This window comes from Sesamum indicum, linkage group LG9 (genome assembly GCF_000512975.1).
Source record: "Sesamum indicum cultivar Zhongzhi No. 13 linkage group LG9, S_indicum_v1.0, whole genome shotgun sequence".
Taxonomy (NCBI): Eukaryota; Viridiplantae; Streptophyta; class Magnoliopsida; order Lamiales; family Pedaliaceae; genus Sesamum; species Sesamum indicum.
Genome location: NC_026153.1, coordinates 388,548 through 410,358, shown reverse-complemented (window position 1 = coordinate 410,358; position 21,811 = coordinate 388,548). Strand labels below are relative to the sequence as shown.

The following is a 21,811-nucleotide window of genomic DNA, read 5'->3' as shown; positions in this document are numbered from 1 at the left end:
TCTCCAGTTAGTTCAAAAAAAAAAAAAAAAAAAAAGAAGAAGAAGAAGAAAAGAAAAAAGAATCCGTTTTGCACGATCTAATCCAGAATCTCTATGAAGAAAGTGGTGCTGTTGTTCGTTCGTACTTATTATTGAGGTCCAGTGAAGAATTTGTATAACTCGGGTAGTCTGAAATTGATTTTTGAATGGAACTACTAGTCCGAGTCTTCTAGAAATTCTGTATTTGTTGCTGTTAATGTGATTTTCAATGGTATCTGTCTATCTGGTACCAGGGAGAAAGGCCGGTACCGGTATGCTGGTCAATGGAAGCATGGGAGAATGCATGGTTGTGGTGTATATGAACTCAATGAGCAAACAATATATGTAAGAAGACACTATTTTTGTTGCTTTTCTTGCCTTGCACTTTATTCTTTTTTTCATATGAAAACATTTGACATATGATACTATTAATTATAGAGAAAAAATAAAAATGATAATAAGAACAGCTGCTTATATGAATGATCAAGTAGTTCTTTGCATCTCCTCCTTGTTATGTTCTTTTCCATGTAGCACATTGTACAAAGAGTTGTTGTGTGCTACCTCTGTACTATAGAGATAACTCATTTGGTGCTGTTGACTAGTCAAAATTAACTGCTTATGTAAATAATATTAAGTAATATAACTGATGCTGGTATCTTGAAGTTTGATAATATTAATATTCTCGGATCAATATGGCAGTCTAAGAAACAAATTGACTTGATGACATAGCAAACTGAGCTATTGGGAGCATGTAATTTTGTTTCTGGATTGGTGTTAGAACATATGTAAATGATATATGATACTCTGAAATCAGACAACTATTAGGACAAGCATGACATCTTTTTGCTAACGGGATGAAATTATTATCTTCAGACAATTTCTAAGGACTCATCTTACTGTAGCTAAATATATCAGAAGCAAACTATAATAAAGAACTGTCTGCAACTTTTATTGACATGAGCAGGGGCGGTTCTATTTTGGTGAACTTTTGGGAGATCCAACTGGTTGTGATGCAGAAGTGTCGGCGGTAATTAATGACTTTCTCTACGCTCACACCTCTATGAAACTTTTACTTGCTGTGGTGAGACAACTTAGGGTATGTCCCCTCAGCTGCATGCAGGTATAGCAGAGGTTGCAGCTGCAAAGGCGCGCATGTTCATCAACAAGCCAGATGGAAGTAAGTCCCAATCCTGTACCTTTCCTATTTTACTGATATATCTCTTGAACAGCATAGGGATTAGGTAATAAGAAGCTTGTGATCTAGGAGAAATGGCCTAAACTAGCAAACCAATGAATGAAAAGTCCAGTTAATTCTCAAATATCAGGATCATAAAAGGTGTTGTAATGGAAATTGACTCCTTACTGGTCCTTTAATTATCATTGCTTTGGGCCAAGAGAGCTCTCTTTGCAGTAAAAATGTAAACAAAAACAACTATCTAATAGGATACTAGATAATTTAGGACGGAAATACACAAGCTGCTTGTTTCATTGTCCTAAGTAGGGATTTGTGTAAAATTGGAAGGGTGTAGATTGCTGCCCCATGGAGATATGCATTGTTACTTGTCTAATTTGGCAATGTGTTAATGGGCTCTAATTGCTATATTGTATGTGAAATATGATTTTCAAATATATTTGCTCATTTCTTGGCACGAACAAAGAGGTAGCAATGAGCCTGGTTAGTCTAAAATCAGTTTCCATACAAAAACAATTGGCCTGATATTCTAATATAAAGTAAGTACATATGGATACTTCCCATGCTATGTCTAAGAACAGTACAAAATAGCATGCGATTAGGATGCTGAATTTTTTTAAGGAAAGAACAATTGGAGACAGATGTATTATGAGTGGATGTCTCTTAAAAATTTTGTCCAATGAGTTTGAACATTGATCAAGTACTAATGATCAAAGAAATAAGGATCAAGTTTTTCAAACCTTATAAATGATGACATCATGCTATTGTACATGCCTTTGCTCAGTTCAATGAGTGGTGCCAGAGTTGATGAAGTCTGACAGGGTGAAAGAATTTGCTTATCTCATGTTGTCAGTTGGTACTTTTCTATTCCAATCATGTGCTCTAGAAAAATAAAGTTGCCCTGTTTGTAAAGCTTACTAGACTATGAGAAGCTCTGAGTTTCCTGTCTTCTACCTCGTTTCTCGTCAAGCATCAAAATGTTGCAGTGGTTACTTGAAAAGAAACATGTAGGTTCACAATACTGGAATGGTAGGTGATGGCAGATGTCAGTAGATGAAAGGTGATTTGCTGCATAGCAAGAGAGGTCTTAGTGGCACCTCTATTTATTTTTTTAGCTTTTTCACAAAATGATTGGATCACTTAAATCAATATGACCTATCTAAAACTAAAATACAGAATACTAGTTGCCATGAGTATTATTTATGTAGTTAAACATGTATGTCTAGCTGTACTAGAAAGGAAAAAAATGTTATTGGTACATGTGATTCCTAATTCAAGCCGTCTCAGAAGCAGAAAAAAGTTTTTGATACACATACTTTCTAATTAGGTGTTTCTAATAAATGTGCAGAATTTGTAAGCTTTTCTTTGTTTCTTCCAGAAGATTCCCTTCCTAACATAAACTATGATTTACTCATGCAGTGGTCAGAGAATATATGGGTCCATATTCTGATCCTCAACATCCCTACTTTTACGAGGAGGAGGATGTGTGGATGGCACCAGGCTTTATCAATCAATTCTATGAAGTAACACACATACCAAGATGAGAATTGCCTTACTGTGAACAGTATCAGAAAGTAATAAAATGGTCATTTTGCAGGTCCCCGATTATTGGAAAATGTACGTCCATGAGGTCGATCAAGAGAGGGAGATGTGGTTGAACTCATTCTATAAAGCTCCGCTCAGGCTACCTATGCCTTCTGAACTTGAATACTGGTGGTGGTGCAAAGGTAGTAACTTTATTCTTGAATATGGATGTTTTGGCATCTCAATTTTACTGAAAAAAATCGACTCCATTTTAGTTTTTTGCTCTAACATTAAAAATTATATCACATACTTGATTGACCTGATTATGAGTCTACATGGAATTTTATTAACTGGTTCGCTGTTTTTTCATTCAGATGAAAAACCAGAATTTGTTCTGCTGAATAAAGAACCGGAGCCTGATCCTGAAGACCCGTCCAAACTTGTCTATGATGAAGATCCCCTCATCCTACACACTCCAACTGGAAGAATAATAAACTATGTGGATGATGAGGAGCACGGGATTCGGTTATTTTGGCAACCTCCAGTGAAGGAGGGGGAAGATGTCGATCCAGACAAGGCTGAGTTCCTACCTCTTGGGTATGATGAGTTTTATGGACGAGAAGTGGATGCCCAGAAAGAGAACTTGTGGATGCGCTTTCTAACTGCTGTGGATAAAACGTGCAAACCTATTTTCAAAAGACTGGAAAAATGGACTGAAGAAAAGAAGAAAGCTGGTGAGGCAAAGATGGAGCTACTGAAAAAAGAAATGGAATTGGTGGAAGCTGAGTTGTCCCTGAAAGAGACAATTGAAGACTTGGATGAGGAACTAAAGATAATGCAGAAAGAGGAGGAAAAGAAAGTGGAACAAGAGGTTGAAGAGGAAGATATTCCGATGTCTGCACCAGTAAACGAGTTGCAGCCAACTCCAGCCGAAGTTGATGAAGAGGAGGAAGATGAGGAGGAAGAAGATGATACTACTCCTTCCAGTTTTGGGTCGATTGAAGATCAAAACTCTGCAAGTAACGATGAGAAGGGAAGTAAATTTGGAAAGTCCACCTTTGCAGCATCTTCCCTATCATTTGCAAATGCGAATCTCATCTCGTTGGTAAGCTTGAAGTATCTTGGCTTGCGAATATGCTTTACTTCATGCTATAATGAGACAATACGGCTAAATTGCAGGAAGTTGTGCCACACATACACATACACATACACGACCAATAACAAGTCACAAATTTGATTCTCGGATTTGGTTCACAGGTTCCACTACAGTTGCAGAATTCATTTTTAAGGTGGAGTAAGGGAAAATTTCAGAAGCGCCCGTCTGCTTCTATTTCTCCAAACCAGCTTCATCACTTGTCACCCAAGAGACAGGATTTCACGACTGTTAGCTTCTCCCTTGCAGCAGGTAAAAGCTTGAAACTGAGATGTACTAGGCAAATACCTCATGTACAACACATCTCCAGGTTGAGCTCAAGATATCACTCAAAAAAGAAAGCTTCAAAGGAGTCAGGACGAGTATTGGAGCATCTCAACATACTGTCGTTGCACACTCCGCTAACAATGTAATCCCATGTCTCTCATTCTTTACAATTTTGTAGCACCAGCGGCTAAACACTCCGTTTTGAGCTTCTGCATTCTTGTACTGGACAACTCGTTTTTTGCTGAGTTAATATGCATGATCGTGGCTCATACCATCCCTAGCAATACCAACTGTAATGTGCTTAACTCACGCCTGCCAAAGACGTTCCAACACTTTTGGTTGTGTCTAAGTCATGGAAAACGTAGACCGTAGTACTAGAGGATTATGGTTCAACGTAAGTTTATGTGAGGAAATTGAGTTTCGAAAAATGTACTGGAATTTGTAGCTGAGATGATCAATAAATGATTTCATTTGATTGTTTCTCAGTATTATGTTCTCGATTTACTTAAAAGTTTTCTAAACTGTGTCCATATTCAGTCACGCCTTCATCTTTTTTCTTTTTTGCCTGTAAACAGGATGCTTTGGGGATTTTCTTTCTACTTTTCAGAGATTTATATATCGAACTGAATCCTCTCCAAATACTAAATTCAATTCAAATATTACTACAAGGGCAAATGCAAATTAATTAACTATATTACCCTTTATTTCATGCTTTATCAGTGCTAACTGCATCTAAGCAATAAAAATCAAAGGGAGTTGGAATTGGAGTGAGAAAAAGAATTGAAGAAAACTGTCGGAAGAGATCCAAAAATTGAAGGCGATCGCAGTGGGAGTCGAACCCACGACCTTTAGATCCGGAGTCTAACGCGGTATCCACTCCGCTATGCGACCGTTGTACGATGAAAATCTATGCAGAACGGATTACTTAGACCAAGGGTAAAATACTTTATTTTAAAAAATACGGGATGAATTGCTATTTGGCCGTATGGGTAATTTTTTCATTTTTAATATTATAGAAGGATAATTTACTTTATTTTAAAATATATAAAAGAATAAATTATTTTTTCTTTTTACAGAAAAGTAATTTATTTATTTTCAATTTTATACGAGCTAAATTACATTGAACCCCTTGTTCTTCATAACACCCCATCCGACCATAACTGTATGAAGTGGTACATACATACATGTCATGCCAACATCATCAAACATTCTTTTCTTGCATAATCACATTTTAACTCGACATGATCTAATTAATTACTCGAATGAAGATGTTCCTTTTTTTACATCAAGGAGTCTTTTCTGACACCAAATCATGATTACCACGTTGAATTCTTAATCAGTCATAATCTTATCAATTAACTGCAGATATTTCTAAAATATCTCTCAGCAAAAGGGATGTTAGCGACCCACTAATTGTGATATTGTTACCTCAAAAAATCAAGTCATGTAGGAGTGTAAACGAGTCGTGCTCGAGCTCGAGCTTTTTTTTTTTTTTTTTTTGGATTTTATCAGATTAAATCATAAGAATTATCAAATTTTTACATAAATTTATAAGTAATAAAATAGATTGCATAATGCATACTATATTATTAATATACCAAAATATAGTATGATTTTTAATTTATTGTTATAAATATAAACTACTAATTAGTTTAGTAGATATAATTAGTAAAAAATATCTTACTAAGCAATTTAAAATTGTAGAAAAGTATCCATTATCTGAAATAATGCAATTTAAATACATAAAAATATTTTATAGTTGGGATTAATATATGTTCACAATCTGTAATAAATTTTATATTTATAAATATTAGTATTGTATTAATATAACTATCATCTTACATTGTTGAACAACATTGGTTAATTGGGCTATCAAAATTCAGATCAAATAGTTAGATATAATCAAACTTACAAAAATATACGTCTCATATCGAGTTATCGTACTCGAAACATCAGAATAACCATTCAATACGGTGGATCGTTGAATCATGTCATGTGATTGAAAAATCATACCTTCTGATATGATCTAATGAACACAGTTTTATATATATTTGAATTTGGTATGAATATGGTGCCCCAATTTAAGATATCGTAATTGTTGATTAAATTTTTTGATCTCATTATATATATAATAAAATAATATAAAAAATAATTAAAATTGTTCAACCATCATTATTGTTATTATTATCATTATTTTAAGATTAATTCATAGGAATCAGTCAATTTTGACATAAATTTATAAGTAATAAAATAGATTGCATAATCCAAGTATGTATCTTGATATAAATATAACAATAAAAAAAATAGATAAAAAAATCAAAAGACAATTACTTGTCATTTAAAAAAAGTATAACACAATACAAATATATACTAAAGTGTAACATAAAATTTATATGTGTCGTATTAAATAATTAATTTATAAAAAATATTATAATTTACTAACTTGTTGATTAAATTTAATTTCGTATAAAGATTAAATGTATAAATAAAAATACCATAATTTATTATTATCTAAAATAAAGTATGTGATATTGATTAATAATTATATATATGATCAATTTTGAGTATAAAATTGATAAAGTATTGAATATGAAATTAAATATATAAATTTTTTTAATATATATATATAATAAAATAAAAAAAATAGAAAAACACATGAATAAATGAGTGAATAAATGAGCTCGAGCTCAAAATCGAGTCGGCTTCCACCCCTCTGTCTTCTTATTGGATTACCGGACAACTAATGACTATCCTTGGCACATCATGTTTAGAGAATCCAATGTTTAATGGGCAAATTTTTTCACATTATGTTAAATAATAAAATCATCTAAAAATTTAATTTTTTTTACACGTGGATACAATAATGACATACAAATTCAATCAATCACTTTATTTAAAAATTTAAATTATTATAATAAAAATATTATTTAGTAATAATATTTTAACACATTTAACACATAAAATAAAATATTAATATATTTCAGGATAAAAGACTCGAAGGGCTAATAATAGCATTCAACCAATTCAAAAAAATCGTGACGTGGGTCTGCGCCGACCACGAACTATTTTAGATGGATGGATTTTCCAACCTAAAAAATAAATAAAAAATAAAAATCCCCAATTTAGATGAATGCATATAACGTTAGAAAATCAATGTGTGTTTGTGCAATAATTGAATCCTGAGCTCTGAAATTGGCCGACAAGAAACATGAACCACTTAATTCATAATTAATTGGCCAAAAAAATAGCAAAAAGTCGTCCACCAATTTTCCTAGGACTCACACCAACTCAATAGTTCACAATAATAATTAAATTGAGTTTCTGTACCAGATAATTTTCAGCATTAATCCAATCTCAAAAGCACCATTTAATTGGATTGTCACTTAATATTTGCAATTGGTACTATTGTTGAGTTTATTAATTCAATAATGTTGGATCCTTAATCCAACATTGGGTTTATATGTAAAATAATTATGTATTACATACTGTTGAAGTTTAAACCCAATAAAGTGATCAAATAAGGTTTCAGTAATTTGGGTTTTGATGTATTTGATAGGATGTGGGCCTTTAATGTGTAGGGACTAATGGTAATTTCAGTTTGAGTGATTGGCTGGAATTGAAATACCTATTATTATATATACATGTCATGGTCCACAGTTTACACGGTACTTCAATATATCTCTTGACATCACAATCAGAGAGAAAAAAAACCAAAAGGAAACTCTGTGAAACTATGTCGATTTGAAAGGTTGTTGACACGATTTTATTAAGTTTCCTACAATTATGAATTCGGGTATGCTTCCCCATTTATCGTTATCGTATTTCTTAATGATTTAGCATTATCGATTTTAGGATTGATAGTGATTTTTTATTCACTACAAAATATTTATTTAAATTCTAACAACTATATGTTATTTTAAGGTCAACTAGAGAAATTAGGTCATTGATTATTTATCTCTCTCTCTCTCTCCTCTTTTAATATTTCATTTTTTCTATAAAGGAAGTTGAATCTTTAAGGTCTTTTACCTATTTATCATATTTTTTTTATAATTTTGATATTATTAAATATTTGATTTTCGTAGTTATCACATATATTCATATATTTAATTAAGTTTGTAGAAAAAACAAATAGACTCGTCAATCACAGTAGCAAAGTATTTATTTTTAGATAGAGAGTATAAAAAATAGAAAAAAAATTATGATCAATATTCTCTTAGTCTAATTGTCAAAGTTGAAGCTTTATCACTTAATTTGAAGTCATTAGTTCAAGTCCTATCGGACGTGCGGGTAATTATATAACTTTTACATGAGTTTATTATAATTTATTATTTCATCATTTTTAATAATATCAATATATTTAATGTATTGATATATCATTCAATTACTTAATTTATTTAAATATTGATATAGTAATATAAATATTATTTTTATCTAAATATATATATATACACATATAAATATGTAACTGTTCGTTTTAATTGAAAACAAAAATTAGTTGCATGACCAGTGTGGGCAGCTTGGTGCTCACCAGTGCCATCACCAACACGATGGGTGTCTGATGATTTTGGATTGAGCCCCTGGCCCCACAATCCACCAATAATGCAGTTTCTTGATTAAAATCTGACGGCATCATTTGCACGAGTTCCACAGTTTTGGGCAACCCTGAACTTCAACGCCGTGCAGCCTACCAAAACCGGTCACTTTTCTTTATCTTTGTAATCACTTATTATTAAGAGAGTGTTCAGGAAAGCTTCTATTTTTAAAGAAGTGATCCTCATAAAAAAGTTGAAATTTGTAGTCTCATTAAAAATTTATAGTGTTGGTAAAAAAATTAAAAAGTAAATAAAAATTTAATTAGGTATTATTTGGGTAAAAAGTACTTTTGAATATTGATTAAAAATCATTTTATCTCCATATATTAAAAAAATATTATTTTTGTTTAATATTTACATTTATTTTTATAATAGTAATTATTTTTCTCATAAAATATGAAATTTCTATTTCAATTACTATATCTCATTGTTTAAATTTTCTACAAATATTTGTCATTTATATTATTAAAATATTGAGTACTGATTGAAAAACTGATTGTTTAATTCAATAATGTCCCACTATATGATAATAATAGTTCATTCATGCATAATAAATAAATTTACATGATTGCGAAAGTATAACTTTGTGATTATTCATAACAATTAATTTATATTTTTTATGATATAGGAATAATATAATATAATATAGAAAATAATATAATGTTAAATATGTAAAGTTATAAATTATTATTATTTAAAAATTCAAAACATCAACTTTAGATGAATACTGAAAATAAGTTAAAAGGAATAATATTGGATTGAGATTATTATAATGAGAGTAAAGTAGTCCAAAAGAAATTTGAATTTATTTACAAAAAAATCAAAACAGTTAGAAGTATCCCTCAAAATACTTCTTTCTTTTGGTTTAAAAGTGCTTTTTGTATCGATTTCAAACTGTCGTTCCAAACACTTGAAGCCAAAAGTTAAAAAGTACTTTTTCAAAGTGTTTACAAACACTTTGGTTGATAAAACATTTATTAACAAAAATATCCTAAAATATATTATTTTATTCACAAGATAGTTATTTATTTAATCAATTAATTCTTTTAATAAATTTTGATTCATGCATATTAATAATAATATTTTTTTTTTGTCGATTCTATTCATGCTATTTGTTATACTTATTAAATAAAACATTATTTTTTTTTATTATACGTAGTTTACATTTGGAATGTAAGATTTGGGTTCAGCTAAATGTATTTAAAGTGCAGCCTTAGAGCATTTTGGATTCCACCTTATTTCTTTGTGTTTTCAATGGAAAGCAGCTTCTTTCTTCAAATCTTTCCATCAATCTAAATGCAGCTTTAGAGCATTTTAAACGTATTTAAAATGCATTTACCATAATTAGACTTCAAATTTAGGATAAATGAAATTTGTCATAATTATAAATACGTTTTTATTGTTTGAAAAATTACCAAAAATACTCATCGAAATTACAAATATATAAGTACCCCTGCGTAAACAGCTCATTGTGGTATTTGTTATAATATTTATAATTTCACGAAAATATTTATAATTTTTCAAATAATGAGAAAGTACATGTAATTAAGACAAATTTTAGGAGCATCCCTTGTTTAAAACCAATTAATTGTTTTTTAAGCCAAACAAATGAAATAAATATGACTCTTAAATCCAACGTATCCGAATTCATTAATTCAAATGTATTATTAAATAATTTTAGTTTGAAGTAGAAATTGTCAATGATCAATTAATTGCATAATTGGACCAATGGTGGCTTGCAGCAGACAGAGTGTCGAAGTTTGCTACTGTACTCGTCGCTTACCTAACTTCAGTCTTAGTCCACCAGTGTTCGCAATGACTTAATTTTTAGCGTTGATAACTTTCTCTTGGAAGTATATATGAAAATAAGTGTTAATAACTTACAATTTATATTTTAAATTGTTGATATTAAATACACTTAAATAAAAAATTACAACTTATTCCCACCAACATTTATAATGACCATTTAATCCTCAAACACCTGAATTTCAAATTATTATTATTTTTACACCTCCTGATGTATAATCTATTTATATAAATTATCTCTATTTTTTAAAAAATTATAAATACCTCATCAAAAAGTAAATACCATTTACACAATTCATCCATGATTTTTTATTGTCATAAGTGATTTATGCAATTACATAAAAAAATATAGATAATTTATTTAAATAAATCATAAATTAGGGGCATCAATGTAATTATTTTTTTATTTCTATTAAAAAATTCAGTAGTTGAGATTGGTCTCTCGACTGACTGTGTAACTGATGCCACAATAGTGAATTTTAACTCAGATCAAATTTAAATTAATTATATGATAAGTATAATATATTTATTGTGTAAGTAATAATTTTTTATGAGATAATAGCACACGTGTTGGAGCAAGATGAGGTGGGGAAAGCAAACAGCCGCCAATGTGATACAAGTCATGGGAATGTAGTCAATGAGTCCTCCCTCAGAACCAACCACACTTGACTGTTCCTTTTTCATGCAACAAGTGGCCACATGAACATGGTTGCCTTTGAGCCCTTCCTAACTTTTCATCTTCCAATCATGCAGTAGACAAGGTGCAATGCTCCAGCTTTGAACTTCTCCTACTATTGGGAGGTTATTTATCCAAGTTTGATCCACACATTCAAGTAAGTGGCAGTGGGGTAACCTACTGTATCAATTATGAATCCAGTGGTTAGAATCGTCGGAAAATCTCTCCTACTATGATCCTCGTACCATCATATTAAAAAACAAATGAATAATTGCATTCACACCCTTCACCTATTTTTTTTATATAAATTATTCTTATTTATTAAAAAATTATAGAAATAACTCATGACAGCCTTTAAAACTAAAAAAAATCCATATTAACTAGATCAACCTTTAAAATAATTTTTTAAAAACAGAAATGCCCTTAGGGTGTTTATTTAAATAATAAAAAGTAGAAGGAGTGTCAAAGTAATATTTATGAAAATGAGTAATATGATTCCATATATTTTTTATTATTTATATCAATTTTTGAATTAAATTTAAATTATTTTATTAACTTTTTTATTGAATCTCTATATAAAAATTGCACCTTTTAATAATTAAAATATTAATTATTCAATTAATATATAAATAAAATTAGTTAATAAACTATAAATTTAAACTAAAAAATAGTTATCCTCTATTTTGTATTTATAACTAATTTTTACTAAACTTAAAATTAAAAATAATTTATGTATCTTATATAAATCTAATTAGAATTAATAAAATAAATTTATTTATAGGGTGGGCATGGCGGTGTAGTTGGGGAAGAAGGGATAATTTTTTTAAACTAAATAATCTAATAATTTAAAATATCTTTTAATGAATAAATTATTTATTTTATTAATTTTAATATGATTTATAAATAAAATACATAAATCATTTTTTAATTTTAATTTTAAGGTTAGTTATAAATAAAAATAGAGAGTAATTTTTTCTTAATCTTAATAATTTTACTAAGGGATAGTTTATATATTAATCAAATAATTTAATATTTTAATTATTAAAAAGTACAATTTTATATAGAGATTCAATAAAAGAGTTAAATAATAATTTATATTTAAATTAAAAATTAGTATAAATAATAAAAAAATATGGGATCATATTACTCATTTTAAAAATAATTACTTTGACACCCCTTCTATTTTTTGATAATTATTGAAATATTCCTAAGGGCATTTCTATCTTTAAAAAATTATTTTAAAAATTGGCCTAGTAAATATAGTCATTTTTAATTTTAAAAACTTTTAGGGGTGGTTTCTGTAATTTTTTAGAATGCATGCATGATTTGTGTAAAAATACAATAAGTAAGAAATATAAATGTGATTATTCCTTAAAAAGAACATCGAAAACATAAAGCCATCCTTCGATGATAAAAAATATAGTTAATTTGTGAAATACCATAATGTTATTTATAATTAAATTTAAGAATGGAATATTATAAAAGCAAGATATAACAATAAAAATATATTTATCACTTGCTATATAAAAATTTCGAATCAAATCAAGATTGAACAGTAATTGTCGATAGTAATACTAAGTTATAATCCTTCTAATTTATCGGTTTAAAATCCAAGATCTTGGTTTTTTTTTAAAAAAGAAAAAAGATTTAATAAGTTCATGATTTATTTTTCTTTGCGCAATAACCGACGTAATTTAATTAAAATTGAGTTCGATTAATATGAGGTCAAAAATTATAAAAAATTTTAAATTCGATCGAATCATATGGGAATCCAAATGATCCGATAAAAATACTCACCCATAGTTATAAAGAGTAAAATATTATACTAAGAAAAAAAAAATTGTGCATTTAATTATCTTATGATGCTTTTTATTTATTTCTTATTACTAAAGTTCAAATAGAGAAAGTTATGAAACATCCATAAAGCTGAAAGCTCAATCCCCCATCCCATCTCCATAAAAACCCCCTGTATATCTTCATCCTGTCTATCGGATTTCCTTGGCGACGGCTCTTCCTCTCTACCCCCTAGCTTTCTCCGCCTCGATTTCTGGTTATGTCCGCCGACGGACGCCCGGAGCCTGGCTCGCAGCCCTCGATCGGCTTCCTCTGCCTCCGCCAGCGCTGCCTTAGGTAACCCATACTTACTAACACAAGCATCCACTTGACAGATATATACATACAGAAAAGATATAGAAACTGTTGTATATCTTCAAAATGCCATCGCCCAAGAATTACCGGAAAGGAGGCCATCAGGAGAAGAACAGGAAGGGGAGGTTACCGGAGAAGGCGTCTTCGTTTCACGGGAGAGGCGGTGGAGTGGCGGAGGAGATGATTCCGAGGCCGAGGACGGTACCGGACTTGCTGGCCGGGAGAAGAGCCGGTGGCAGCTCGGCGGAGGATGTGGTGGTGCTGGGAAGCCAGCCTAAGCTGACGAAGTTGCTGCTGAACGTGACTATTCAGAGGAGCCTTGGCGCCGTGAAGGTGCTGATGCCGCTGGAGGCAACGGTGGAGGACTTGATTGCGACGGCGCTACGGCAGTATGCGAAGGAGGCAAGGCTGCCTGTTCTTCCTACCGGCGACGCCTCCGGCTTCGACCTCCATTACTCCCAGTTTAGTCTAGAAAGTAAGCCTTCAGTACCTTGAATCTCAATTTGTGGACAAGTTCTTGCACACTAATAATCTCAAATTTGGGAGAAACAAAGTATTATTTGATGGGCTAACCAGTAGGAAAATGGTATATGTATGAACAAGGCTCCTCCGTAACGTCATGGTTCACTTCACATCATATCAATATATGAGATGATACCTATTTTAACCATGGATATTTATCTATTTTAATTATCAAGTTACTGATATTGAATTTTGTGAATAGGTTTGGATAGGGAGACGAAGCTAATGGCACTGGGGTCAAGAAACTTCTTTCTATGCCCAAAGAGGGCGGCGGAGGTGGTGGCAGCAACCGCGTCCACCTCAGGATGTTCAAGAGAAGCTGATAACGTCGCCAAGAAGTCCTTGCCATGGCTCAAATTCATGGACTTTTTGCGTTAAAATGACCTAGAACTACAGCCACAATTTGTGGGGATTGGTGTAGTTTCGGGGGTAAAAGAGTAAAGTTAAAAGGTGGAAATATTGGGAAAGTTGTAAAATAGGGAAGATTCAAAGTTTGGAATATAATTCAGCAGCAGCAGAATGTGGGCATCACAGTTCCAAGAAAAGGAAAGGATGGTTTGTCTTTGGTGGTGGTGGTCGTGTATGTCCAAAACTTGTGCCCACTTGATACATTAATTGTACCGTGGCGTGACTGCACATATGTCTCTATTTATTATACTTTATACATATAATTGTACCGGTTTTAAACCTAGAAGGTTTAATGCACAAAACCCCACAATTTTTTTTTCTACAACTAGTATTTATAAATACACAATAAATCATTATTATGTTACAAATATTGATTTATTTTATAATAAGGGTTAAAATTTTAAAATAAACTAAACATATATCATAATATGCATCCATCTACAAAATAAAAACTTATCGAATCTGAATCTGATAATTTGGATTCGAATGGGACGAGTTCGGAGCACAATATCACTCTATCCAATCCATTTATCGTTCCTAATAAAATTCACTTTCATTTATACATTAAAAACATTTATATGTATGTATTATATGCATATATAAATATTATAATACGACATATAAGATAATATGAAATATAATACTATTTTACAATAACAAAAAATAAAACTTATAGTATAAAATTCGCGGAAGGAGTCTCTTGAGGTTGACAATGATAATAGACTCCCCTCACCTCCCTATTTGGATAATATATCCGATTTTAATATTGTATCATCATGTAACGAAATTGTTAAAAGTATCTACTTTTAAATAATATATTATATTTATTTGGTTATCAAATCCGATAATCCAGTGAAAATAGGCAGCCCATGAAATGGATGCAGCATGAACAAGTTGGAAGGCCCATAACTTGAAATGACCTCTCAATCATTCATTTATAGAACAGGACTAACGATCAATTTGGGGCCCAGACCCTGACCCGTTTTGATGAATATTAGACTTAGCTTAAACGGATGGATTGGAATAGGTCTGAATCGGGTATAACCTTCAAATACCCCCTATTTGTTTGTAAGATTTGACCGAGTCTATAATAGTGATTGAAATCAAAATCATTCATTTTTTCCCCTCTAAATAAATAGACTCTTCTTATGATTAGTTATTTAATTTTATTCATGATTATTCTATTATCTCAATTTACTCTAATAACCAACAAAGGATCGAAGAGGGAGTTTTCTGATTTTCCTTACAATCTTTTTGTATATAAATATATAATGATTCCTTCGATTATCTTAATTGACCTTTAATAATGCAGCAATGCAAACTCAATATAAAAATACATACAAAAAAAAGTGTGAATATTTAATTCATTATGATGTATTTTCTCAAATTCTGCATCTACTATAATAATTGGAATTGTTTACTTCAACCCCCATTGTCGATGCGATAAATTTGAACTCCATATTTGATCTATAAGGTTTTTTTACTATTTTGTGAACACTCAGGCTCTTAATTTTTTAATAATATCCATAAAACTATTATGTTCTTATATTTTTAAATAATATAAAATGAATACAAATTATATTTGTATGATTCATAATAATATAGAAATTACTGAATTTCGCCACCCTCACCACTCATGATCTACCTCTCATCGATGCTTTAGACTATCGTGATCTTACATTTAGCTTCTCCACTCGTAGGCTATGGTCAACATTACCGCCATATGTCCTTCACTACAAACATCATTGGCACCATCACTTGCCAAGTCGAGTTAGTGTCACTAGATTCTTCATATTAAATGTTAGTTTTACTAGCTATTGCTGTATGAAGTTATTGTGTGGATAAATTTTTAAATTTAAATTAAAATAAAATATTTAATTTGTGATATTTTTTATTAAATAAAATTTCTTTTAAAAGCCAAATTAAAATTTCAATTCAGTTTTATCAAAATATTGTCCTCAACTTCATGTATTTAAAATAGAATATTATAAAATTATTCTAAGATTTGAAATTATATTTTTTTGTATTTAAGTTCAAAAAATAATTTGAGTATACGCAAAATAATGCAGATGGGCTAGGCCCATGAAGGTTTAAGCCCAACTACAATTATAAAGGCTTATGCACACAAGAAACAAAGCCCAAGAAAACAATTAAATAAGGGCAAAAAGACAAGTTCAGATATTCTGTAAGCAAAACCCTAGCCGGATCAGAGACAATAAACCCTTTCTTGTCTGCAGTCCCGTTTGTATAAAACCCTCCACTAAACCCCTCTTCCGCTCCACGCCTCTTTCAAAACTCCCAAGAATTCTTGCCCTCGTTTGCTATTCAGAAGAAAATGGAGTTTTGGGGTGAGTTTCTGTTCTTGTATTACTTTTGGTACCGCGATGTTCCTCCCTGTTCCTTTCACATGTTTGATGTTATGAATTTGTCGATTCCCTCTGTTTAAAACGTTTGTTTTGTCTTGAGGATTTTCATGCTTCAATGGGTTTATGGGCTCTCTTCCTTGTGTTTGATATGTTTATATGGGTAGTTGAGATTTTTGCTGGTTTTGTAGAAATTTACTCTTTTTTTACTACCTTGTGAAGATGTTTCGATTTATTTATTGATTTTATGGCTGTTTTAATTTCGTTAATCCTCACGCTGTCCTTCAAAATCACTGCTCGAAGTAAAGGTTTGTTTTTCTTTTCTGGGGGTGTTTCTGGAGGAGTGAGGTTATATAATATGATTTTATGCCTCTTCTTTGACGTGTTATGTTAAAAGATAAATCATCTGCCGTGGAAATAATTGTTAATGTGTTCTTGATATCAAGGCTTGGCTTTCCACGTGAACGAGCGAATAATAATGTTTGCATTCGCGTTGAGTTTCATTTAGTTCCCTTCTTTAGATTTTCTTCTGGTGTTCTTATTCTAACTGTTATGTTGGTTTGGTGCTGTCAGGAGTTGAAGTTAAGGCCGGACAACCACTTAAGGTCCAACCTGAATTTGGAAAACTGATTCATATTTCTCAGGTTGGAGCTGTTTCTTCTAACTTTAGGGAGATTTAGTTTGATTTCTCTTTGTTACAGTTGTTTATTGGGCTTGGAAATTTTGATCAACATTTTTTACAATATTTTTTGCAGGCAGCCCTGGGTGAAGTGAAGGATGTGAAAGGAGCCAAGCATGTGCCTCTAAGGCTGAAAGTTGATTCGAAGAACTTCATCATTGGAGCTCTTTCAGCAGAAGACAGAGCACAATTGATGTTTGATTTGGTGTTTGAGAGGGATTTTGAACTCTCTCATGATTGGAAAAATGGGAGTGTCTACTTTATGGGCTATGTTGCTGATGATCCTGTTTCAGGTGCGTATGCTTTGCTTTATTCTATCTGATATTAGATACCCCATGTTTATTGTCCCGTACAGATGAAATTTGTCTTGTGTTAATTGCACTGTAATTCTCCGTTTTCTAGATGGTGAAGAGTTCTCTGATGATTTTGAGGATGAATCTGAGGATGAGCCTGTAGATGCTCTGGAAAACGGTAATGCTCTTTTCCTCTACTTCATACCCCTTGGGGTTGATGTTCATGGAAAATAGGATTTTTAATCATCTTCTGTAAAATTCCTCAGGTAAAGTTAAACCGAAGTCTGGTGATGTAAAGGCTGCTAAAGTTGCCGCAGCTAAGATTGGAAACAAGGAAGAAGATCAGTCTGACTCTGATGACGATGAGGATGACATTGGATCTGATTCTGATGATGAAATGGCACTTGATGGAGAGGATTCTAGTGATGTCTCTGGAGAAGTATGTCTTTGTTCTAACTTCTTGGCAGCTGGTTTGCCTGATTTATTTGTAGCTTCTTTGTGTATCAGCCATCTGTTCTGCACTGTTTCACTTTTTAAACTTAAAATGTTACTTGTGGGATGCATTGACTAAATGTTGTGGTGGCCTTTAGGAGGATGAAGATGATGAGGATGATTCCAGCGAGGAAGAGTTGCCAAAGGTAAAGCTGCTCTAAGAGTTTTCCTAATTGTACTCAATGTTGATTCCTGCACTGCCATCCAACTAACAGATGGAGTGAGGAGTGTGGGAATCTCTATCTATACCACATTTTATACAGTTATTCTCACACAATTAAGCTTGTTATGGCATTGGCTGATTTTAATTCATACTAAAGATGCAGAAGTCCAAGAAAAGAGCAGCTGAACAAGAAACTCCTGTTCCTGCCAAGAAAGCTAAATCATCTACTCCTGACAAATCAGGTTTAACTTTCAACTATTTTGCTATGAGTCAGCTAGGCATCAGAATGTCTACCAATCTGATGATTAGAGTTGATGCATACGTGTCCATTGTTGACTGCTGAAACTGTATAATGCTTTGTATAATTGAAATTATCAATTTTGCTACTTTTGCGAAAAGTATGCTTTGTCAAGTAATGAATATATGCAAAATGTATTGAGTAAAATCTTTGTTTGTAGGTAACAAGAAAGGTCAGGCTGGAACTCCATTCCCTTCAAAACCTGCAGGAAAAACTCCAACCGGGAACAAGTCAAAGGAGCAGACTCCTAAATCTGGCGGCCAACTTTCCTGCAAATCTTGCAGCAAGTACGTGTGAGATACAGAAGATTTTCGCTGTCAACCTTTTGTCCCCAAGACTGATCTCCTTTTCTATTTCAGGTCCTTCACTTCTGAGAATGCTCTGCAGTCACACGCCAAGGCTAAGCACGGAGGCAAATGAAATTCACATGGCTGAATTGCGGTTGCCGGCATATTTTTGACTCATTTTGTTGCAAGAAAAATATACTGAGACTATGAAGATTGTTACCTTGATCGTGATCGTGGTGGGTTTATAGCAGGAATCAGGAATTCGTGAAGCCCTGGTTCTATTTTGGAAAGTCCACCAAGAATTGTGATTCTTCTTTTTCATTCGATTCTTAGGTTGCTATTTATTTACTGTATGTTTTTGGCTAAAGTTGTGGTGAAATAGTGAAAATCTTGTTTCATGAAGTTTATAAATCTATATACCTGTAGCATCAGTTGGCAAACAATGATGGAAGCGAACAAAACCAGGAAACAGGGAGTGAAATACCCGAGGAAGTGAATAAGAAAAAAATTGAGAAAATCAGTATGGAGGACTGCTTCAATTAACCCCATGTGGATCTTAACCATTCAATTTTTCAAATTTGAATACAACTGAGAAGTCAGGTTTTGTGAATGAAGAGGGTAGTGATTCTAGGCAAAAAGGATTAAATTGAGCTATTGTAATATATTCGATGTGTATATAATCTAGGGATAATTCTCCTTTTTTTGTATTTGGTGTAATTGCATTTTAGATAAATTTTTTTATAATCAAATTATCCTCATATATATGTAATGAGATATATTTTAATTGTTATATGGTAGTTTAGATAGGAAAAAAATTTGTTTGATTTATAATAAATTAATTATAGGTCAATCGAGAATAAATATGAATTTTTATTCAATTTTTTTTCTTAATATTAGCAGATTTAGAGAATGATTAACGGAGATATTATTTGTTAGACAAAAGCAAATCTCGAATGTGCTAGATTTAATTTTTCTATTACTCAGGAGATAAGAGTATAATTATCCCTATAATTTAAAATTTTATTTTATTTATTTAATAAAGTATAAAAATGAATCCAATCAAAATAAATGATGAAATTGTTTTACATGTGATTGAATTAAAAATATTAATAAAAATAAGTTTAATAATAAAATATGATTATTTGTGGAAAATATAATTATAGTTGATGACATTCTAAATTATTCACATTTTGCCGAAAACATATGTTGTAAATTATCTTAATATAAATTTCAAAGAAAACATTTAATACAAAAATATAGTAGTAAGGAGGGTATCCTAATAATCACTATTTTGCCCCAATGGTGTAATTAGGGAGTGCTTGCGAAAAGGCTTTTTAGTTTTTGGATTCAAAAAGTATTTTTGAATTATTTGGGATAACACTTTCTGCTTCTAAAACGACTAAAAGAGTATTTTTTAGGTCAAAGCTAGAAGTATTTTGGGAGTACTTTTAGCTGCTTTGATTTTTTTGTAAACAAATCCAACTTTATTTTTTAATTATTTTACCCTTAATATAATAATTTTAATTCAATTTTATTATTTTTAATTTATTTTTAAAATTTTTATATTTTAAGTTGATATCAGAGTTTTTAAATTATTTAAATTTCAACAATAACTAAATTTATACTTTCACAGAATTAATATTTTAAGTTTTTCATATTTTATGTGCTATATCGTCTAATTATATTACTTCGTTCATATATTATTATTTTATTAGTTAATAAAATAATTATTTTTTGCAATCATGCAAGTCTAATTATTGTGTATGAATAAATAAGTGTATTACTTAGTGGGAGCATTATTAAATTAAATATATTCTTTTAATATTTTTAAAGATATAGTTATGAAATACTAATCGAAATAAAATTTATGAATATTTGTAAAAGAATAATTATTAGTGATAAACAACAAGTAAAATAATAAACAAAAAGCTAACATCCTTTTAATACATAGGGAGAAAATATTTTTTAATAATTAAGTTTATTTTAGAAGTGATTTTTTCCCAAATAGTACCCAATTTAACTTTTATTTACTTTTTATTAATTTTTTATAAATACTATCCACTTTTAAACTTTTTCTGAAAAAAAATATTTTTTTAAAAGCAGAAGTTTTTGTAAATACTTCTTTAATTGAATTGAGTCTTTGTAAACAGGTTGAGGAGGGAGGAGCCAGAACATTCCGGGATGTGTCATATATAACTTATCAATTCATAAACAATCAATTGAGGTGGTTTGCCCGAGAGGTTAAGGGGGAAGACTTAAGATCTTCTGCACATAAGTGCGCGTGGGTTCGAACCCCACAGCCACCATGTTGTTTATGTGTTTTTATGTATGCATTTCTATTTATTTGTAAAATTACAAGCACCTCCTTACATAAAAAATGATTATGTAGGACAATGAAGTGGATACTATTATTTTACTCTTGTTGATTTTTTTTTAAAAAAAATATAAAAAACTTTAAGGGTAGGTAAAATAAAGAATTTAGCATTTCTATTTTTATACTTTTTCCCCAACATTTTGATTTTGTTGCATTTTGTATTTTTTGGGGAATAACGATAGAATATTTTTAAGGACGATTTTGAATTTGGTAAAATTATAAAGGTTAAATGCAAACAACCCCCAACGTATGGGATCATTTACACTTTGTCCCCCAACTCTTTTACAAAAAAAAAGAAAAGAAACATAATAAATTAGAAAAAAACTTAGAAAAAATATGGAGAAAAGTTTTGAAAATGGAGAAAAAAAGAGAAAAATTTTAAGAAAATTTAATGCTTGATCTGCAGATAAACCACTTCACATTACAAATCAAATGATATTGGCACGGATTAAAATACATACATATGCTTTATGGTGGCGCCGACAGAACACGGTTTTTTTCTTTATTATCTTGGTTTTATTTTTCCTCTTTCTTATACAATGTAGTGCATTTGTTT

General features: G+C 31.0%; 3 protein-coding genes and 2 non-coding genes across 6 annotated transcripts in view; 4 read left to right on the top strand and 1 right to left on the bottom strand.

The window, feature by feature from the left end:
• LOC105169979 (protein TIC 100) overlaps window positions 1-4,567 on the top strand; it is a 7,165-nt gene extending 2,598 nt beyond the window's left edge. The window contains exons 5-11 of the mRNA XM_011090538.2: window positions 273-363; window positions 983-1,045; window positions 1,129-1,195; window positions 2,630-2,733; window positions 2,808-2,937; window positions 3,109-3,839; window positions 3,992-4,567. Of these exons, the coding sequence (XP_011088840.1) occupies window positions 273-363; window positions 983-1,045; window positions 1,129-1,195; window positions 2,630-2,733; window positions 2,808-2,937; window positions 3,109-3,839; window positions 3,992-4,300 (1,495 nt within the window). The 3' untranslated portion in view covers window positions 4,301-4,567. The remainder of the gene's footprint in view (window positions 1-272; window positions 364-982; window positions 1,046-1,128; window positions 1,196-2,629; window positions 2,734-2,807; window positions 2,938-3,108; window positions 3,840-3,991) is intronic.
• On the bottom strand, window positions 4,973-5,045 carry TRNAR-CCG. Its single transcript has one exon. It is a non-coding gene; the product is annotated as a tRNA-Arg (tRNA).
• LOC105169978 (uncharacterized protein At4g22758) lies at window positions 13,110-14,589 on the top strand. The gene is made up of 2 exons (XM_011090537.2): window positions 13,110-13,851; window positions 14,101-14,589. The coding sequence occupies exons 1-2, from the start codon at window positions 13,443-13,445 to the stop codon at window positions 14,274-14,276; spliced, it is 585 nt and encodes a 194-aa protein (XP_011088839.1). The 5' UTR covers window positions 13,110-13,442; the 3' UTR covers window positions 14,277-14,589.
• LOC105169977 (histone deacetylase HDT1) lies at window positions 16,499-19,309 on the top strand. Of its 2 annotated transcripts, none has more exons than XM_011090536.2 (9): window positions 16,499-16,654; window positions 17,243-17,313; window positions 17,425-17,641; window positions 17,751-17,819; window positions 17,908-18,080; window positions 18,232-18,279; window positions 18,460-18,538; window positions 18,755-18,881; window positions 18,954-19,309. In XM_011090536.2, exons 1-9 carry the CDS (start codon window positions 16,642-16,644, stop codon window positions 19,012-19,014), a joined length of 858 nt encoding a protein of 285 aa, XP_011088838.1. In that variant the 5' UTR covers window positions 16,499-16,641; the 3' UTR covers window positions 19,015-19,309. The 2 variants fall into 2 exon arrangements, with proteins under 2 accessions (XP_011088838.1, XP_011088837.1); XM_011090535.2 differs by having other exon boundaries at window positions 16,500-16,654; window positions 18,454-18,538.
• On the top strand, window positions 21,105-21,187 carry TRNAL-UAA. The gene has a single exon. It is a non-coding gene; the product is annotated as a tRNA-Leu (tRNA).

Bases quoted from the DNA above. Each gene is read 5' to 3' on its own strand.
- LOC105169978 (XM_011090537.2), top strand. From the start codon at position 13,443: ATGCCATCGCCCAAGAATTACCGGAAAGGAGGCCATCAGGAGAAGAAC. The intron at 13,852-14,100 runs GTAAGCCTTCAG...TTTTGTGAATAG, and splicing joins CTCCCAGTTTAGTCTAGAAA to GTTTGGATAGGGAGACGAAG.
- LOC105169977 (XM_011090535.2), top strand. The intron at 17,314-17,424 runs GTTGGAGCTGTT...TATTTTTTGCAG, and splicing joins AACTGATTCATATTTCTCAG to GCAGCCCTGGGTGAAGTGAA. The intron at 17,820-17,907 runs GTAATGCTCTTT...AAAATTCCTCAG, and splicing joins TGTAGATGCTCTGGAAAACG to GTAAAGTTAAACCGAAGTCT.